This window comes from Hypomesus transpacificus, chromosome 17 (genome assembly GCF_021917145.1).
Source record: "Hypomesus transpacificus isolate Combined female chromosome 17, fHypTra1, whole genome shotgun sequence".
Lineage (NCBI taxonomy): Eukaryota > Metazoa > Chordata > Actinopteri > Osmeriformes > Osmeridae > Hypomesus > Hypomesus transpacificus.
The window spans coordinates 1,275,310-1,295,343 of record NC_061076.1 but is presented as its reverse complement, the minus strand read 5'-3'; the positions used below and the strand labels follow the sequence as shown (position 1 = coordinate 1,295,343).

The following is a 20,034-nucleotide window of genomic DNA, read 5'->3' as shown; positions in this document are numbered from 1 at the left end:
AACAGACCACACAACAGTATTTTTCAACATGAACAAGTCAATATTTTGGAACGAGCATCAGATTGCAAATTGTTCAATTCTTCCTGTCTGACACTGAAATATGGAGAGATTGAATAGCATCTGTAACACCTGCACACTGAATCTATGTAGGCCTATGTTCTACACACAAACAAACACAACTCAATAACTGTTGTGATCAATATTACTAAATAAAATACAACAATATTATCGTATAATAAATAATCATTTAATATTAAAGTAAATTAGTTAATATTTTCAGAATGTTATGCTCATTGAGACAAAAAGCTTAAGTTAATTAGTGAAATGTAAGGTATTTTTAACATGTTGCAACTGTCCCTGACTTGTGTTGCTACTGTCCCCTGGGTTGGGGTCAGTTGCAACATCTGGTTTCTTCCATTCAAATAAATAGTTCAAGTTCAAGTCTTTTATTTGTCAGGTGCACAGAACAACACAAGGTTAGACTGGGCACTGAAATTCTTAAGACAAGACAACGCAAGCACCTGGCATAACATAACATATAAGTACACAGAACAAATGTACATCTATGCTGAGCTTAGATAAGTGAACTTCCTAAATATACAGATAGCAATATATAAACGACTACAAAAAAAAAACACGTAGGCTACACCAAAGAAATAGTGGACCAGACGAGGCCTATATAAACAATATATAAAAACTAGACAACACTTTGAGGGCGCTCATTGAGAGCCCCAAGTTTCAACCTCAGGATTAAGGAATTCCGAAAGGTAGGAAACGTAACAGATCTTCATCCACTTCCATAGGCTAAATAGTCCCAAAAGGCTTAACATTTTACTCGTAAAAATCACCTCGGTTCACCAATAGCAATACTCTAGGGAGGTAGTGTGCGTTCACTCGTATGGTGTGTTCAGGCCAGGGCTTTCTTGCCTAAAGTGGGCTCGCTCGTCAGGGTTCGCCACATTAACACTATTATACAAACACTAGCAGAACCAGTTTGGTTGAGCCACAGACATAGCACATGGAAATGTGAAAAACTATAGGATGGAAACAAGCACCTAAAGGAAACCGGATCATCTAGACTTTGAGAGGAGTGAAACCGCAGTAGTGTGGAGTCTGGGGTCACGAAACCAGCCGTGGACAGAGACTGAGAAGAAAGATGCGGGGTCAATTACCTAACAAGTGGTTTTACAATCTCTGGCTGTCGGTTGTTCTGATACTGCTGTGAGTAAAGAACTTTGTGGTCTACCTCTTTCTCTCTTGAAATATGGATAGTAAAAGTCAAAGAATACTTACATATTTATATTTATATACATCTATCTATATTTAATTCTCAGGGTTTTTCCTGGGTCAAAATGGGTCTTCGGTGCTCAAAAAAAAGAAAAATGTTTGTTACCGTGTCACCTTATTAGCAGACATTTATGTATTTTTTTTAAATATACATAAATGTCTATGCTATGGCTATGCTTGAGGAAATCATGTTGCTTCCACTTTAGATTAAAATAGATAAACTACTAGATTGACAATAGTCCAAGCCCCATGGTGCTATCATGTATGGTTCAAAGATTATAAAGGTTTACCCCTTTACATCTTCAGGGATAGAAATGTAGTTTCTTCAAATTACTGCCAGGCTGAATGTAGGCATCGTTTTAAAAGTTACATTTGCAAAGTAACTTCACCAACACTGCATCTAGGTAGACTTTGTATATATTTGTTGTTTTGTTTTATTTTTATCGCAGACTCTTTTTTTGCCTTACGGTGCGTTCACACATTGGAAGCCGACGCCCCGCTCTGCCCGCAGTAATAATCAAGACAATAATTACAAGTTTCTCCTTTTGACACACAATAACGCTCACCTCACCAGTGGCCAGTTCACACACACTGTCACCAACAAGCAACAACCGTGTCCCATAGCAACGTTGCGTGAGTTTTTGCGCGTTTATGTAGCACAGGATTGTAGCACTTGAACAAGTGTTGGCTGTACTGTCTAAAACATTAGTAGAATTGTTCTAATACATGTTCTAAAACTGGTTGTTCCCATACTTGATTGTGATTGGCTATGTCGCATTCCATGCCGTTGTAAAATCCAGCATAACCTCACAGGTTGTCCTCATAACATTCTTTAACATTCCATATTACTGCGCATCGAATATCTCAAATTGAAAAAGACGGCAAAGATGTCCATCTGGCTGTTGCGTGGCAACGATTTATGTGGGAACTATACTTTGTAGTAGCGGAAGAATGACGGTTTATTATTAAACTATTTTGTTTCTAATTGTTTTTATTGATGAAACCATATCAAATATTTGTAGTAACAGTTTTAGAAAAGCATTCTAAAACTGGTTGATCCCATACTTGATTGTGATTGGCTATGTCGCATTCCATGCCGTTGTAAAATCCAGCATAACCTCACAGGTTGTCCTCATAACATTCTTTAACATTCCATATTACTGCGCATCGAATATTTCAAATTGAAAAAGACGGCAAAGATGTGGGGCTTATTGAGCAATAAGCCCCGCGAGTCCGTGGTTTACGCTGATTTTAGAACAGGTAAGGGTTTTATTTCTAACAACTTCCCTTACCTGTTCTAAAATCAGCGTAAACCACGGACTCGCGGGGCTTATTGCTTAATTTAGTTGGTTTGTTCGCATTGGATTTGACTGTCTGTAGCCTCCGCGCTGTGGCGCTGGGGCGGACGAGTTACAAAGGATAGGCCTAGAGCACAGCACAGGTCGAGTTGTTCGAAAAACGCTTTTTTTCCGTTTTGGAAGTTGAAAGGAATACCGTGTTCTGAATGTTGTTTTATGTAACCTGTTGGAAGTAATAAAGAGCTCAACTTTTCTACACCCAATAATCTTGGAGTGGTGTAACATTTACAGTAGCCTATTAGCCTATTGTCCAGTGAGGTTGTGATTGGAACACGGGACTGGAGCTGTCTCTGACGGGACAAAACAAAATCACCCATAATTCGGGATGGTTGGCAACCCTAAACACAAGGACAGACTGGGCACTGAAGTATCAATACATCATATATCATTTCAGGTTGAATGTAAAGAAAATAATAAAAGAGTGTAATATGCAAGTGTATGTGTTATATGTAACTATACGTTTGAATTTGAAATGTATTAAGTAGTTAATTAAGGGGCTGCAGATTTAAAGATATTGTGTCAAGTTTAAATGTTAAGTTCATAGATAATTTAACTTAACATTTAAACTTGACCAGGGGTGTCAAACTCATTTTCACCGAGGGCCACATTAGCATTATGGCTAATAATGCTAATGTGAACTTTTGTGAACATAGGGCCTATTATGCTGCAATTGAAGTCCACCTTTTAATTCTTGGACAATCTGCTGTTTTTCTTGGAGGATAAATATGCATATTTTTCTCTCTGTGTTTGGTGACAAAATGCAAGCGCGCATAGCGCGAGAGCGAAAACTTTTTTTGCCCTTCATTTAAACGCAGAATAGCTTTTTGAGCTTTATGTAAAATAAACATTGCCGTTTTCCAATTGGTAAAACCTTGTCTAATGAAGGTGAAGTCTTCATCATTTCTGGCTCCTAATTGTCGACAAGGGAAGCAGAAACATGCTAGCTTGGCTGAGTACTCTAACCAAGTTCGAGAGCGATAACAACTTGGGTTGAATGCCCGAGGACGTTGGCTGAAAATGCACATGGGGTATGTTCGCAGAACCGGCTGCATTGGGTGTGCTGTTATTCAAACCATGCTCGCCTTCACCCAGTTACATTTACATTTACATTTATTCATTTAGCAGACGCTTTTATCCAAAGCGACTTCCAAGAGAGAGCTTACAAAAGAGCATAGGTCACTGATCATAACAACGTGATAGTCCCAAACATTGTAAGTAGCCAAAACATGAAGCATACATTGTGAAAAGCTAAACAAGTGCCAAAGGGAAGACCCATAAGAGCATGCAGTTATACAAGTCACAAATTAAACAACAGGAACCACAAAAGTGCAGGACTGTACCTGTAGAAGAACAATCAACAGTAAAATATTTCACAGCGAGTACAAGACTTAACTTCGTTATATCTAACCTAAAAGAGCAACAAGTCACTCAACAAGAATCATTGTGATCCTGGAGGAAACTAACTAACAAGTCCAGCCAAGCATTCTTAAGTGCCGTTGTACTCCCGGAACAAGTGCGTCTTGAGCCTTTTCTTGAAGGTGGGGAGACAGTCAGTGTCCCTGATGGAGGTGGGGAGCTGGTTCCACCATTGGGGAGCCAGGTAGGAGAAGAGCTTGTGTTGGGACCGGGCAGTCTTGAGCGGTGGGACCACCAGGCGGTTGTCAGAAGAAGACCGTAGGTGACGGGTGGGGGTGTAAGGCTGCAGGAGAGACTTGATGTAGACGGGTGCGGTCCCGTTCACTGCTCGGAAGGTCAGTACCAGGGTCTTGAATCTGATACGACTCAGTTAAACTTTGCGTTTAACACTGATGTGCATACACTGCTTTCTCGCGGGATGTCGTCACTTTGCCGTAACACAATCGAAATGCATAGTGAGAGATGTCGTTTATGGTCAATGCACCCTTACATTACATTTACATTTGGCAGACGCTCCTATCCAGAGCGACCCTGACCCTGTAAAGCAGCGTAGACTTATTTCAATAGCCCATTAAGCTTCCGCGGGCCACATAAAATGACTTGGCGGGCCACATTTGGACCGCGGGCCTTGAGTTTGACACCTGTGATCTACAACATTCAGTGTGGTATAGTAACTGTCTTAAATGTGTAATGTACAGTAGTGCGGTAGTGTCAGTGAGTTAAATGGCAATAGAAATCTTAATTTATCATCAATTGAATTCATGGCTTGTAATATGAAGTACCAATGTAAACCCTAAATACCACTAAGAACTGTGCAGATTATAATATGAACTATAGGTGCAAGCAGCGATACGAGTTCCTCCACAAAATGGCAAAATATTATAAACATATACACTGTAGAAGATCGAGACTTGGACAACAAGATAACAAAACTACTTAATGTTTGGCCAACAACAATGGCTGAACGGGGATTTGAACTCATGAGCATAAGGTCAGTCTCTAGCCTCTCTGCTACACACCAACTGCTGATATTTTATGAATAGAAAGGGCAGAGTATAAGCTTTTCATAGGATATTGAAACTCTTTGATCTCTTTCCAGATTATCAGTCAATGCACAACTAACAATAGTCATGTGGGTATCTGGGCTAGGCAGAGCTCATGTTCAACTGCTTGCTAAAATAACTTGTGATAGTACAGTGGCCGACTCTCTGGTCCCAGTAAACTACACAACATGCACAATCAGGATGAGCAACACAATTATATGAACTAACTAACAAACAATAACATTACAAACATCTAACTGAACAAACACAACATCTGAAATCCCGTCACGTCATATCCATGCGTCGTTGCTAACGTGTGCGGACGTTGTGACGTAGGCTAGCACTGAATTCCCTTTGTTGACACAACGCACTTTTTGCCACAAAAACTTAAGTTCAGCCTAAACCGTGCAACGACAAGTAAATAAAAATACAAGCCACTCAATCGCTACCAAGACAAAACTTTTGACACCGGCGTTGTCTATGTGGTCCAAATATTGATGGATCCTTAGGGGGGCAAAAATTATAATATATATGTGAGAGAACAATGGTTGTGCCTGCTGGAGGCGTGAGCACACCTAATTAACTTTTTTTTTTCACACACAACACGACACAAAAAGGTTTGTAGTTTTTCAAAACCTTTTTTCGAAATAATTTTATAAGCTTTCGAAAAAGAAAAGAAACATCAAAAATATTGTTATTGTAGTACACCATCAGATATAACATAAAGACATATACAAACACTACGCGTAAATCTGTTAAAGGGAATGCTCATCTCTCCTCACCTGTCTCTCCACAGGGTTATGTATGCCTGCTTCTTCTCTGAACACCTCAGGTAACACAACTTCCCTATGGGTAATGTGAAAACAGTCAGATTAATGACCACATTTTGGTTGGATTGTGTATGGATTACTCTACTTCTCTGCTGTTTTCAAATGTTTCAGCCGCATGTTTGAGAAAGAGGCTGACACTAAGGCAGCCTGCAGGTTTGTATGAACCCTTTCCTGAATAACCTCCCATAAATCAGTACGCCTGAACACATTTGGACCTATGATGTCCTGTTCATAGCAACATTTGACCAATCAGAACCTCGGGATGACCAACATCTGACAAATCAGAGCTTCCAGAATCCAACTTTTTGTCACGTCTAACAATGGATCTAATCCCTTCCACTGAACTAATCTCTGTTACACATTTATATCTTCCCGACAGCCCAAACACCAACAGCTCTGTTGATGACAAAGCAAGGTAAACTGTTTGACTACTTTACAGAACATCTTAAATCTTAACTATAGTGCAACAACATTTCAACTACTATAATAGTGCATGTTACACTACAGTGAACAATAATTTATTTTTCATATGTATAGATATTAACAGAACAGTTTGGGGATAAACTGTGTGTCCGTGTCTCTGTTAACAAACGTAACTGACTGACACCATCCTTTGAATATCTACAGATTGTTGTATGAACAACCCAAAATTATCCCACAGTAAGAAAAATGATCATAATCAACATTAACATTAAGTGTGATGTGGAATGTGAGTGATGAAGGAATGAATGAAGAAAGTTTCATGTGAGCGCGTGTTGTGTTTGTTCCAGTCGTACTGACGTGGTGTTCGCGAGCCCCTGGTTGGCTCCTATCGTCTGGCAGAGCAGCTTCAACTCCATTCTCCTGGACGGCATCTATAAGCCCATGAACATCACTATAGCAACCACAGTTTTCGCTCTTGGAAAGTAGGTAGTTTTGTGTTTTTTTTTTACTGTATAAAATAACTACAGTATTATGAGCTTCACTTCCAGATGAAAGGGAGGGATTGAGTGTAGCTCAGTGGTTAGAGCATTTGACTCAATATTAATAGGTTGCAAGTACAAATTCCACTCTGGATAAAAGCGTCAGCAAAGTAAAAATATTGAATAAAAGATTAACTTTCAGATGCTGTCAAATTACCCTGAGTAACAAAGTGGTTCTGTTGATTTCATACAGTATACCAAACAGTAACACCAAGTGTTAGCAGAATTAATAATTAGTTACAAGATCAAACAAGCCCCAAAAACAGATATTTGTCCTTGGTGAGCCATTAGTTGAAGTTTGGTAGACAATGGTAACTTTACCAATTGGTGGACGTTTTTACTAATGAAAACAGCTTTAAGGTTACATTAAATGCATTGCATGGCAATGCCTATATGTTAGATGACTTTTACTGTCAGAAGATAGGCCAAGGAAGACAATCAAATGAATGAGAGTTGACTAGGTTTATTAGCCACAAGCTCGGATTACACCATCAATCCACAACAGAGGATTAGGCATGAGTGAGTTATGTCTCTCAGATGGCAATTATATACATTAGCTGGACAGGACAGATATAGTAGCCACCAAAATATGCCCTTAAACAGTACACATTGCACGAATAATGCAGAGGGGAAACGGCACACCTTGACCTTTTGTTGTTCTGTGAACCTGACAATAGAAACTTGAAATACTAGAGGATCTGCTTTGTAGGTATATGTCATTTCAGCTCCTGTCTCTCACGAACAGGGGCCATACCAACCACCTTCAACGCTCTCATCTATCTTCTTCTGACAACACACCTTCAACATTCTTTAACATCTAATCCCCACTTACACCCAGTCGACATACCGTACGTTCTTACTCGATAACTTGATAAAACTACCCCTGGAACAGGTCCAATGAAGGGCACAGGCCAATATTGGCCACCCGGTAGAGCTAGGATATTTATACTAGGGTGAAAACACCACACAGCAAGGGGGCACACAGCAAACGGCACACAGCAAAGGTTCACCGGTCAATCCCACACACCAGTTCAAAAGACACAAAGCTACTCAGCAACACAGGTAGCAGCCTACACGTCAATGCTCACACGTGCCCACAGGGATCCCCAAGCCTCTACCTGCACCTCCCATAGAGCACAGCCCCAAAGCTACCCCCTGTCCAGGCCAGCAGACAGACATACAGGAAAATAGGAAGAAAAAAAACGTCTGTGTCGCGTAGGAAGTAGGGATGCACGATATTGAATTTTAGCCGATATTCGATATGACGATATTTACAAGCTCATTTTGGCCGATTGCCGATGCCGATACCGATACCGATATATACACCTCTGCTTTTTAATGATTGAAAAGTCTATTCTGTACTAGAATTAATCTGTTATTATGATGGAGTACTTGCTGTAGATAAGGGACATTAAAAACTTGATTTGTATCATTTTAGTAATAGACATTCACTCATGAAAACTATTGAAATGATTTCACATATGGCAGATTTATTTATATTTCACGTCACAATTTTCATACTTGAACAGTACCTCCTCGAACTTGAACAACTACAGTTTCCTTAAAACTGTGTTGTTGACAATGACATATTCTTGACACATATGCACAGAAATGCAGCTGTAACTCTGTAAACTTAAAATGTATCGCATCACTGACACTTTACAAACTCCGCAAAAAGCCATTTTGTCATCATCCTTTGATACTGTGAAGTCCTGCCACACAGCCGACATGTTGAATCATGTTGTTGGCGCTCATAGTAACTTCTAAAACTGATTGTTCCAATCCTTGATTCTGATTGGCTATATCGCGTTCCATACCGTTGTAAAACCCAGCATAACCTTTCAAGTTGTCCTCATAACATAACATTCTATATTACTGCGCATCAAATATTTCAAATAAAAAAAGACGTTACAAAGTTAAACGGTAGCCAGCAACCTAGTCGTAAAGAGCATGGCAACATTCGTTGTGAATTTTGATTTGCTGGGTGGGCTGACTTTTGACGAGTGGTGGGAGACTATTAACAGAATGGAGGAGAAAGAGTTTAAAGAGACCAGGCATGCAGAGAAGACAGAGGCTGAAATCGAAGCGTTAGCAAAGGCAAGGAATGAAGCCGGTGTTGTATCACCCGATGCATGACTCTCTGGATTGGACCCCCTCGCGGGAGCGCGCGCGATTCAAAGAGTGAAGGATTTCATCTTGATATCGCATCCAAAAGAAGGGGAGACAGAAGTCTCAGATTATACCGTCTTTGTTGTTGAACTCAAGAGAAGGATGTCTGTTATACCAGATGTTGTTTTCAACACAAAATCCTTAAAATTCGTCATTCAAACGGTATACGCGAACTAACATTCTTGCTCCACGACATCGCATTCTGAGGACATATACCCCAGTATGATCATGATTATTGCTACACACAGGTTCAAAGTATTTCACATGGCATGGCTCTTCATACTAATGTATAGGTAGTACAGAGAGACGCAATCAAGGCATTTGTCGATGGAAAATATGTTTTTGCAGTCCTTCCTACGGGATTCGGTAAAAGTTTAATTTATCAGCTGGCCCGATGGTCGCGAAGAAGATGGGACACAATGAAAACCCAGTGGCCATTGTGGTTTCTCCTTTTTTTTTTGTGGAGTTGTAATCCTAAACGGAGAACTTGTTCGTATATGCATTGCCCTTTATTGTTTCGCTCAAAAAGGTTGACCGTGTGAACAAGTACTTCCCCTACCCTTAAATTAATTTTACAACACCGGCAAAAATCGTTTGTATTCATTCTTCAAGCATACTTCAAGTCTGCTTGCAGTTTAGTCAGTAAAGATTTAGCTGCCTCTCAGTTTAGTTCTGTTGACAACAACTATGAGGCGCTTGACATACGTCACATACTCTGTTGTTCTGATTGGTTGTAGATCTATCCAATTGAGCGAACAGGCATTTGTTTTCCAGGCTCGTTTGAAACAGGCCCCGTAGTCAAAGCCCAACGGAGAGTTCTCAGACTCATATTCTGACTAGAATTATGAGTATGACAACGTCAGGCTAGAAAACAACAGCCTTCTGATCCAGAATAGGCTATCAGCTGTCCTGAAAAGGGACCAAAGGTTCACATGCCTACAAACGACAAGTACTAAAAACAATGTATCAACCATGTATCAACATCAAAAGAACCATCAAATCCTTTTTTAAGATAGGAAATATTATTCTTATTGTTTAAGTCAATGAAATAAATGAAAAAATAAAACATAATAATCCCTCACCTACCATGGACTATTCTGTTTTCAGACCTGTCCACCCTATACATACACATGTATTGGTGTTCAATTTATGCTATTAAATGTACACAATGCTGGCGTAGAATGATAGAAACGTATGCGGGGGAGAGCATTTCATGTCAGGTTTTCCATGGGATGTAAGTGCAAAGCACCCCCTGTTAAGCCTGACTAGGACAGTGTGACATGCCTGAAACTTACTGTGCTTACTCAAACTAGTGCCCTCAGTGTACAGTAAGAATCATTTGATGCTGGGATATACAGAACAGACAATAGAGGGGGGGTGCATCTCACGACAGGCTTAATGCACCCCCTGCTAACCCTGACTAGGAAAGTGTTACATGCCTGAAACTTACTGTGCTTACTCATACTAGTGCCCTCAGTGTACAGTAAGAATCATTTGATGCTGGGATATACAGAACAGACAATAGAGGGGGGGTGCATCTCACGACAGGCTTGTTGTATTCCCTCTTGTCACGAAATGCACCCCCCACTAACCCTGACTAGGAAAGTGTCACATGCCTGAAACTTACTGTGCTTACTCACACTAGTGCCCTCAGTGTACAGTAAGAATAATTTGATGCTGGGATATGCAGAACAGACAATAAAGGGGGGGTGCATCTCACGACAGGCTTGTTGTATTCCTTCTTGTCACGAAATGCACCCCCCGCTAACCTGTCACATGCCTGAAACTTGGGCGACAACACCGGCACCAGAGAATGTCATTCATTCATTCGTTCTACAATGTGGGAACACAACCTCACTGAGTTAAAAAAACGGCAATATAAATATACCTTTGCAATCCGCAGTAACTGGATGGGAAGACGAAAAAAAAAAATGGCCTAGGATAACATTCAGCAGCATTTTGGCGTACTTTGTTGAGTCTGTGTCTTGCGATGGTCAGGCAATGATGAACCTAAAAAGCACTGAAGCTTACCAGTATTTGCACAGCGAGAAAGTCGGGCGAGTGTGGCTAAAAGAGATCACAGAAGACATAGTCTACTTGAAAGCTAAAATAGTGCCAAGTCAGAGTCTTAAAACTACCCATCATAAGGCCTGGGTATTGGTATCAAAGACAGGAGTCATACAGACCGCAGGCTGTTTGTGTATTGCAGGGCTAGGACGCTCCTGTAGTCATGCAGCAGCATTACTGTGGAAGGTTAGTGCTAACGAGAGTAACGTGGTCTTGAAAATGTGTGAAAGTGTCAGATTTGTTAACCCCGGAAAGTCTACTTAAGCATAGAAGTCGGTTTATCATGTGATTACCAAATGTGAAACCATTCCTTCTTGTAGGTTGAGAATGCAGTCAGGCAAGGTCAGACAGGGACAGCATGTACTGATGTGCAAAGGGAATGGAATAGTGGTGCAAAGAAGAATGTGGGTCTGGTAAAGGCAAAGCATATTAAGTTTAGGCGCCACAGACCCAAGGACACATCCCCACCCATCAAGGCGAGAACAAATCAAACACTAACCCTAATTAACCCACATATCAGTTGGCAATGTAAGTCTCACTCTGTGAGATGCAAACAATGGTTCAAATACATTTGTAGTATATTTTAAAATTCAAAAACAGGAATACATAAATTCATAAACAATGCAAACAATCAGAATCAGAAAGGGATTTATTCGCCATCAAAGTTTGCACAGACAAGGAATTTGCTTTGGCAGGAAGGTGCATACAATAAACATATAGGAAATAAAATCTATCTTAAATCTAGATATATGGTCTAACTATACCAAGGATACATAAACTAGCAATACTAAGTGGAATACAATTAAATAAAATATACAATAAAATATAAGTTGCCAATTTACAGTATAAAATACAATATAAAATACAAAAATTACACGAATTGTGAAGTAGTGCAAATGCAATTGTTTTATCCATCCACTGTTTGGGCATCCTTGAAGGTCTGAGGTTGCTCGAACACCATCACATCAGTTTGGTCTGCAGGTAATAATAAGATGGAGACATCATAGATGGAGATAATTGGACGAGGGCATTACATTGATGTACAGCATGAATTGGTGTACAGCATAGATCTAGTTAGTGTTTTTAATCCCTGTGTCCCTTGTGTAAGTATAACTTAAGACATGTTTAAGCGCAGAAAATCAAGGATACCTTTAATACCGTGAGTATATTGTATGCTAACGTAATGTTGGCGGCATAGCCGTCCATATGGACGTCCATAGAATGACTTTAGCAGGTTGTTGAGCTAACAGAACTGCCGAAGGCTACCATAGCATGTAGCTAGCTACATTAACTTTGGATGACTCAATCTTTTGTCAAGTTAATTTGTATGAATTGCATGTTAGTGTAGGCCATATATTCACGCTTTTTTTTTTTTTTTTTTTACAAAATCAGCAGTATAATCTCATGACAATATAGACTTGAAAAACAATATGTTATGGTTTGGGTTTGCCTAGATAGGCTACATATATTTTAATTTTTTCGAGAATTGTTAATAAAGATTCATTTAAAATGCTAACATTGTGTTATGACCCTATGAAATAAATTGCCCTTTAGGTCTTTTAAACCGTCAGTTTAAAGTGTTTTATGGGTGGATTTGGAGCCACCAGTCAGTAGCTCCAATGTTGCGCACGAACTTTGCGCACAAACGTTGAGCTGAGACAAACGCAAAACAACAAACACTCAATTTGAGCGGAGACCAATGCAAAACACAATATGATTTGTTGAGCCAAACCAAAGCCGTCAAAGGCTACCATGAATGTAGCAATGTATTTCATAGGGTCATAACACAATGTTAACATTTTAAATGAGTCTTTATTAACAATTCTCGAAATAATTAAAATATATGTAGCCTAGTCAAACCCTAACCATAACCAATTTGTGGAGATATAGGCCGTCCACTGTTTTCAATCTGTTGCGTGGCAACGATTTATATAGGAACTATAGGCCTACTTTGTAGTGGCGGAAGAATGACGGTTTATTATTAAACTATTTTGTTTCTTAAATTTGATGGTTTTTATTTATGAAACCACATCAAATATTTGTAGTAACAGTTTTAGAAAAACAATAAGGTCCGCAAGTCCGTGTTTTGCGCTGATTTTAGAACAGGTAAGGGGAGTTGTTAGGCATAATGAGACGGGCTTATTGCTTGATTAAACATTTGCTTCGCGTGCGCATAATTTGCACGTCACCTTATCGGCCAGGTACATCGGCAGAAAGTTTCATATCTGCATATGCCAATAATGAAGTTTTTAAGCTTTTATCTGCCGATACCGATGACGTGCAGATATTATCGTGCATCCCTAGTAGGAAGGACCGGCCCTGTCTGCAGCCGTGTCCGATTAATTGGTCCTCGCACGGTAATAGCGGAGTGTCTGTTTGCGAGCGGATAAAAGAGCAGAGCAGCGGAAAGCACGGACCTGTGCTGGCATTGTACAGTTCGCTCCACAACACAACCATTCCCATCCCCATCACAGATTATACACATGCATAGACCACCCCTTAAAAACAAGACAGAAGCAGAGAATGTCTAATAAAGATAAATCCTTAAACAGGCTCTGACAGAAGTCTGGCCTACTTCCACACGCTTTACTTTTTCAAGTACGTTTCAAACAAAATTATAAGAAAAAGAAAATATTCTAAGAATATCTAAGAATAAGAAAAAAACATGAAATCTCACTAATCTTAATAATTTTTTCGGAATTGTACCATTTTGAAAAGGTCCGGAAAGGCTTCACAACTCAAGGCTCCAATCAGCACAGTGGCGCCACCTGCTGGTCGAAATTATTTAGAGCAGCCAAATGATTCTGATGATAAATTGCCAATGTGCGGAAACAGCGCTGTGATAGTTTATTTGGTGTTTGTAATGGTTGATTTTATTTTCCTGGGATGAATGAAATGGAACTGACACACAATAGAGGCGGTTATATAGTCATGTGATATGACTGGAAATATTCATAACCTGAGAACATCAATACTTCCCCTAAACTTTGCTGTTCCTCCTGTCAGGTACGTGCGTTTCCTGAAGGACTTCTTGGGAACGGCAGAGATACACTACATGGTTGGCTACAAGGTTGACTTCTACATATTTACTGACAGTCCTGGAGACGTTCCAAATGTTACCCTGGCGGAAGGGAGGCGGGTAAGCAGTGAGACAAGTAAAACTGTCATAGACAAAAGTAGCAGGGGCGGATCTACCGGGGTGGCATGGAGTGGCAACTGCCACCCTAAAAATAGCCTTGCCACCCCAGCTGCCACCCCAGTTGGCAGCTTTGAAAACAAAGAAATGTTGTGGCTCATCGGACATTTGCAAGAGTGAATTTCTAAAATCCGAATGCAAGTAAATGCAGCACGAGATGACTCCATCACCCCTCGACACTCCGCCGACTGAAGTTGCTTTCATTTGGACACAAGGAAGGCGCAAACTGACCATAGAAGGCTCCAACTCAAGGAAGCAATCGTCGGCACGGACAGCAGATCACACCGTAGGAGTGAGGTGTTAAGCAATTATCTATTAATGACTAAAAATTATTATAAAAGTGCAGGGCTAACGGAGTTGCAACGCTAGTTTTCCCGTTGAAATAATATTAACTTGTGAATGCTTTGGGAAAGCAACCACAAAGTTGACTGTGGTAAAGTTAGTTTGAAGTTCGACTTTCAACAGATATTCGGACGCCCAGTATTGTGTTATTTTAACCAGTGTTTTGCACCGCTACGACCGTCCGCTTAGCCAATGCTTTTGGCTGCCTAAACAAAGAGTATGTTTAGGGGACCATCAACAAATTACAAATTTCAAAAGTCAAAAGCTTTTCAAAAACATGAACTAGGAGCGTCAAAATAATGTTAAACTGTTGAAGATGTATGCATTCATGCAGCACAGCCTTTATTTTTCATTTTCATCTGAGGTTGTTAAAAAATTATTTTGTATTCAAAATAAATCTTCAAACTTCAATAGCTTCATAGCTAGCTAGAGTGTTCACTGACTATGCATGCATGTTACACAGCCTTTAGTTTTTTCATTTGTATCTCACACACTTCTGCCACGGGGTGCCACCCCTCACAATCTCCTGCCCCCCTCTTGCCACCCCATGAATATTTTTCTAGATCCACCCCTGAAAAGTAAAACGGTATGTGATTGAGGTTTCCAGAAAGAGACAGGTCTTTTTTACTATCATCATTACTTTCTACATTGATTGGTTGTAACATTCCTTCTCTTTTTCATCTCCTCTTACTATTCCACCTTCTCCTCTTCCCAGTAGCGATTTTAGACCCTTTTTAGGGGTCCTCAAGCACCCCTAAATTTCATCTCAGCACCCCACCCAAAAAAAAAAAAAAACGTGTTTATTATCATTTGATGCTGGTAGTTCATGAAGAAAGGGACATCCTTAGTTTTTTGCATAATAATACATAAATGAATTCATTGTTATCCAGTGAAATTAGGGATTTTTTTTGCAAGGGGGTTTAGCACTTTTGCAAAGTCTGATCCTAGAATCGCCCCTGCCTCTTCCTCAGGTGAAAGTGATGAAGGTGCCCAGCTCCAACCGCTGGCAGGACATTTCAGCTCGCAGGATGGAGATGATCCAGCTGCTCATCGAGAATACGATCAGGGGTCAAGCAGACTACATCTTCTGTCTGGACGTCGACTCCAAGTTCTACGCTCACTTTGGGGTTGAAGCTCTGGGTCGACTGGTTGCTACGATACACCCCAATTACTGGTTTCTGGGACGTGACCAGTATACATACGAACGCCGTCCGGAGTCACGGGCCTACATCCCCTGGGGGGAGGGAGACTTCTACTACGGAGGCGCCCTCTTTGGAGGACTGCTGGAGGATGTCCGCTCCATGGCAGAGACCTGCCGTCGGAATTTTGAGGCGGACACGGCCAATGGGATCGAGGCAGCGTGGCAAGAGGAGAGCCACCTGAACAGGTACTTCCTGTATAACAAGCCGTCCAAGTTGCTGTCGCCTGAGTACCTGTGGCAGGACGTTACAGCCTGGAACAAGGAGATTTGGTTGGTCCGTTTCTCAGGGGTGGACAAGAACTACGCAGAGATTCGGCCAAACTGAGGAGACAGAGGGAGCCATGTGATCCAGGACATGGTTCTGTGTATTCATTTGTAATCTGATTGCTTGTTAGTCACTCCACATCAAATTGCTTTGAGTTGTCCATTGTGTTTTTTTAATAAAGGGGTCATTGACTGGGTTTTTGGGGTATTTCACACTGTTCCTTAAGGTCTCTGAATAGGGTATGTAACATTGGTTGGGCTGAAAATGGCCCGGGTGCTGTTCTATGCCCCCTGATGCTTCCAGTGAATTTGTCCCGGGAAAAAAACATGATGGTATGCTCATGAATATAGATGAGCTCTGATTGGTTGGTCTACAACGAGTGAAGCTGCGGAGCAAAGACGGCCAACACTCACTAAAAGGATGGAGACTTGAATAAAAACATACAAATAAATCTATTGTGTCTACACAACACTATTTTCAACAGATTGACTATATACAATTTGAAATGATTGCGTTAGTTGTTTCCACTTCTGTTGTCGAAACAAACAGGATCGACTTAGGTGGGTAATGTTAGCACTACAGCTTAGCTAACAAACTATCGTGATTCAACTCAGCTTCAGTTAGCTCTTGCTATCTTGCTGAAAAATGTATCTGGACAAACATGCATCTTGAATTGTAGATTTACATGACAACACAGGTTTTTTATTTGAATGAATCACAGTCAGGAACATGAAATAACGTTAGCCCGATTGAAAGTGAACTAAATCATCACACATTCTACCGATGCTGGATACAGGCAGGATACGTTAACATTGCTGATATAACTGTTAACATCATACTACAGCGGTGATGAAAATAAGGTCGGAACGGCACCTCTTTCCAGCAACAGCTTCATAGCAAATCCTGCTTTACATTGTCTCAGGTTTTCAAAACCGTCCTTGGTGAAATGGTTTGTGCAAATGTGTAATTGAGGGTCGAACTGCACAGGGATCTTCTCATAGACAAACATCACAGCCCGTCTAGTGTTTGGTTCCTTGGGAAGACTCTGAAAAGTGTCAGCATTCCTTGTACAGTCTGGAACACTGCATTTACAACCGTAGTCTATTTTCAATATCCTTGAAAAACTTTCTTCTTTGTAATTCCGTGGAAGTACACAGAGCAGCGCGCAGCAAATTTTGAGGCGTGACAAAAGTAGTAGGCCTACAGACCAGAGACAAAAAAGGTGTAGCCTTTGAAGGGATTTTTCAATACCTAGGCCTACCGTTTTACAGGTACATTTTTAAATTGTTAGATTTGCTGTCAATGGACTTTGGGGTTCGGGGTAGGCTATGGGCTACTCAGGGTGTATGTCCATACAGTGGGTAGGCGTCTGGGTAGGTTGTTGCGCATGCTGGGAGACCGGCGAGCAGCGAGTTGCAGTAGTGCTTGGACTAGCAGCTGGGTGGAATGCTCAGACAGGTATCCAGTGATCTTCCGGATGTTGTAGAGGGTGTGAATATACACGACCAGGAGAATGCAGCAATGTGGGCTGTAAGGGAGAGCTCGTCATCCATGGTAAACCCGAGATTCCTGGCAGAGGATGAAGGGGAGATGGAGGGTTTGGCCGGGATGATGAGAAGTTCCTATCCTCTCCTCCTCCCCCTCCTCTCCTATCCTCTCCCATCCTCCCCTCTCCTTCTCCTCCCCCTCCCATCCTCTCCTCCCCCTCCCCTCCCTCTCCTCTCCTATCCTCTCATCCCCCTCATCTCCTGTCCTCCCTCTCCTCTCCTCTCCTCTCCTCTCCTCTCCTCTCCTCTCCTCTCCTCTCCTCTCCTCTCCTCTCCTCTCCTCTCCTCTCCTCCCCCTCATATCCCATCCTCTCCTATCCTCTCCCTCCTATCCTCTCCCATCCTCTCCTCCTCCTCCCCCTCCCACCCTCTCCTCCCCTCTCCAACTCCAGGACACGAGACATGCTAGCTCCTGAGGGGTAAGGGCACATTGCATCCTACTGACATATTTGCTACACCGACCAGTTCTCCTACTGCAGCGTTGTGTTTGGCAGCCAGTGGACCATGGTTTACCTATGGCCCAGTTAGTCTAAACTAGTAAAACCAGAATGGTCGGTGGATCCTTTAGTGCATGAGACCATGTCCTAATCTCTATATACAAAGAACTGTAACCACATTGTCTCTGCAGGTTCTTGTATAACCAGCCTACAGTGTTCCCAAGGTAAGAAAGACTAGGGTGACGTGGCTGTTTTTGGATGCTTTTATATAGGCCTTAGTGGTCCCCTAATACTGTATCTGAAGTCTATTTCCCGAAATTCAGCGTTGGTGCATAATTACAGCCACTACGAGCAGTCCCACAATTAGCAGCACCATCCGCTAATGTTTACAATGATTGTATCGCAATGGCTCGTAACCCCGTTGCTGAAAGATGCCTCGAATTGACTGTTTATCATCTGATCACCCTGGTTTGCAGAGGTTCACACAGTAATCACAATGCGGATATCGCGCGCGCCATAACACCAGCTGCAGAACGGTTATCCAATTAACAAAGAAGTGTACAACAATCGCCATTACAGCATGTGTATTCACACACACACTTGATGCTATCTACCTTTACATTAGCAACAGTAACTCAGCTGTTAGCTGCAGAGCTAATTTTACAGCCACATTCTAAGGGTAGCAAGCGTCACAATAGGGGATTTTCAAAACCGAGCGTTTTAGCTATTTTCTCAAAGGCGGAGAAGAATACATAGTTTACACCTATCCAAATTTCTAGCCACTGGGGGACCAAAGGCAGGCTAGGGGTCACTCATATTAATGTTAAATAACCTTCTAAAGTGACGTTTTCATGTCATGTGACCTTTAAATGTCAAAGTATTTACAAACGTATATTTACCCAAAACAAACATATCTGATATAAAACCATCTTAGTGCAGTAGGAAGTGGAATGCATTGTCAGTTTACCATGCAACACTGATGTGATGAAGTTTCATGCAACTGCCAAAATAAAACCTCTTTCACGTTCCACTTCTAGATTAGATGTGTGTGTGACAGAGTGTCTGTGTATTGCTGTAGCCATGGCCTAAGATAGATATGGTACAGAATAATCATTTAGTAACGTTGTCAACACCTGCTGTTAACATTACAGGCAAAGGCATGTGACTGGCTCAGGAATGTCATGAAATTAATAATAAATCATTCAAGTTACTTAGTTATGGGTTTCTACCTGTGGCGGTTCTTGGTCTTTCATAGAGGGGAAGCTCATTTTCAGCCTACTTCATAAAAATAGTATTTATACCTAAATTCTTCCCTACGTTCCTTTTCAAGAAAATGCTCTGTGACCCTGTTTCACCAACGAGGCGTCTAGTGACTTGACCAGTGTCTTCTCTATGGCCAGCAGAGCCAGGCTGCTGAGACAGCCTTGACCCATCGTGTTACGGGTGTAAGACTGGAGCCGCTTTAAACAGGAGAAGCTCCTTTCTACACCTGCAGATGTAGCTCCAATGCCACTAACGAGAACAGTTTGTAAAGCTGAGGCATTGCACTGTCCAACTCCATGTCTTTAAGGAACACCAAGTAATCACACAGCTTTCCCCTGTTGCCCTGCAAGTCCTGATCTGAATACACGACTTGAAGTTCAGACCTCAGTCTCCCTGAATCAAAGTGATCTAACCAAACAATATTAAACTTGAAGGAGGAACTGTGGGAATTAGGTTAAACTGAAACAAGAAATGTGGTGTATAATTGTATGAAATGTATGATGAAAATTGGCTAGAAATTTCGCCAAGTGTTGAATGATCGTGGGCTCCTACGAGTTGTTGTGATGATTAGCGTTTAAATCAACCAGAACTGTCTCGTCTATAGCCCAGTCATGCTCGGGGTCTCCGGGTATGAAGATCACTCGAGTATTT

The 20,034-nt window shown here is 41.3% G+C and overlaps 1 protein-coding gene across 2 annotated transcripts; it reads left to right on the top strand.

Annotated features, from left to right (window-relative positions):
* The first annotated feature begins 911 nt into the window (after positions 1–911).
* LOC124479831 (globoside alpha-1,3-N-acetylgalactosaminyltransferase 1-like) lies at positions 912–16,332 on the top strand. Of its 2 annotated transcripts, XM_047038749.1 has the most exons (8): positions 915–1,221; positions 5,901–5,936; positions 6,046–6,087; positions 6,314–6,349; positions 6,562–6,594; positions 6,705–6,839; positions 14,139–14,271; positions 15,642–16,332. In XM_047038749.1, exons 1-8 carry the CDS (start codon positions 1,157–1,159, stop codon positions 16,194–16,196), a joined length of 1,035 nt encoding a protein of 344 aa, XP_046894705.1. In that variant the 5' UTR covers positions 915–1,156; the 3' UTR covers positions 16,197–16,332. The 2 variants fall into 2 exon arrangements, with proteins under 2 accessions (XP_046894706.1, XP_046894705.1); XM_047038750.1 differs by lacking the exon at positions 6,562–6,594 and having other exon boundaries at positions 912–1,221.
* Positions 16,333–20,034: the final 3,702 nt, after the last annotated feature.

Excerpts from the sequence above, each read along its gene's own strand:
- LOC124479831 (XM_047038749.1), top strand. The coding sequence starts at position 1,157 with ATGCGGGGTCAATTACCTAACAAGTGGTTTTACAATCTCTGGCTGTCG. Across the intron at positions 6,088-6,313 it reads GACACTAAGGCAGCCTGCAG|CCCAAACACCAACAGCTCTG; the intron begins GTTTGTATGAAC and ends TCTTCCCGACAG. Across the intron at positions 14,272-15,641 it reads CCCTGGCGGAAGGGAGGCGG|GTGAAAGTGATGAAGGTGCC; the intron begins GTAAGCAGTGAG and ends CCTCTTCCTCAG.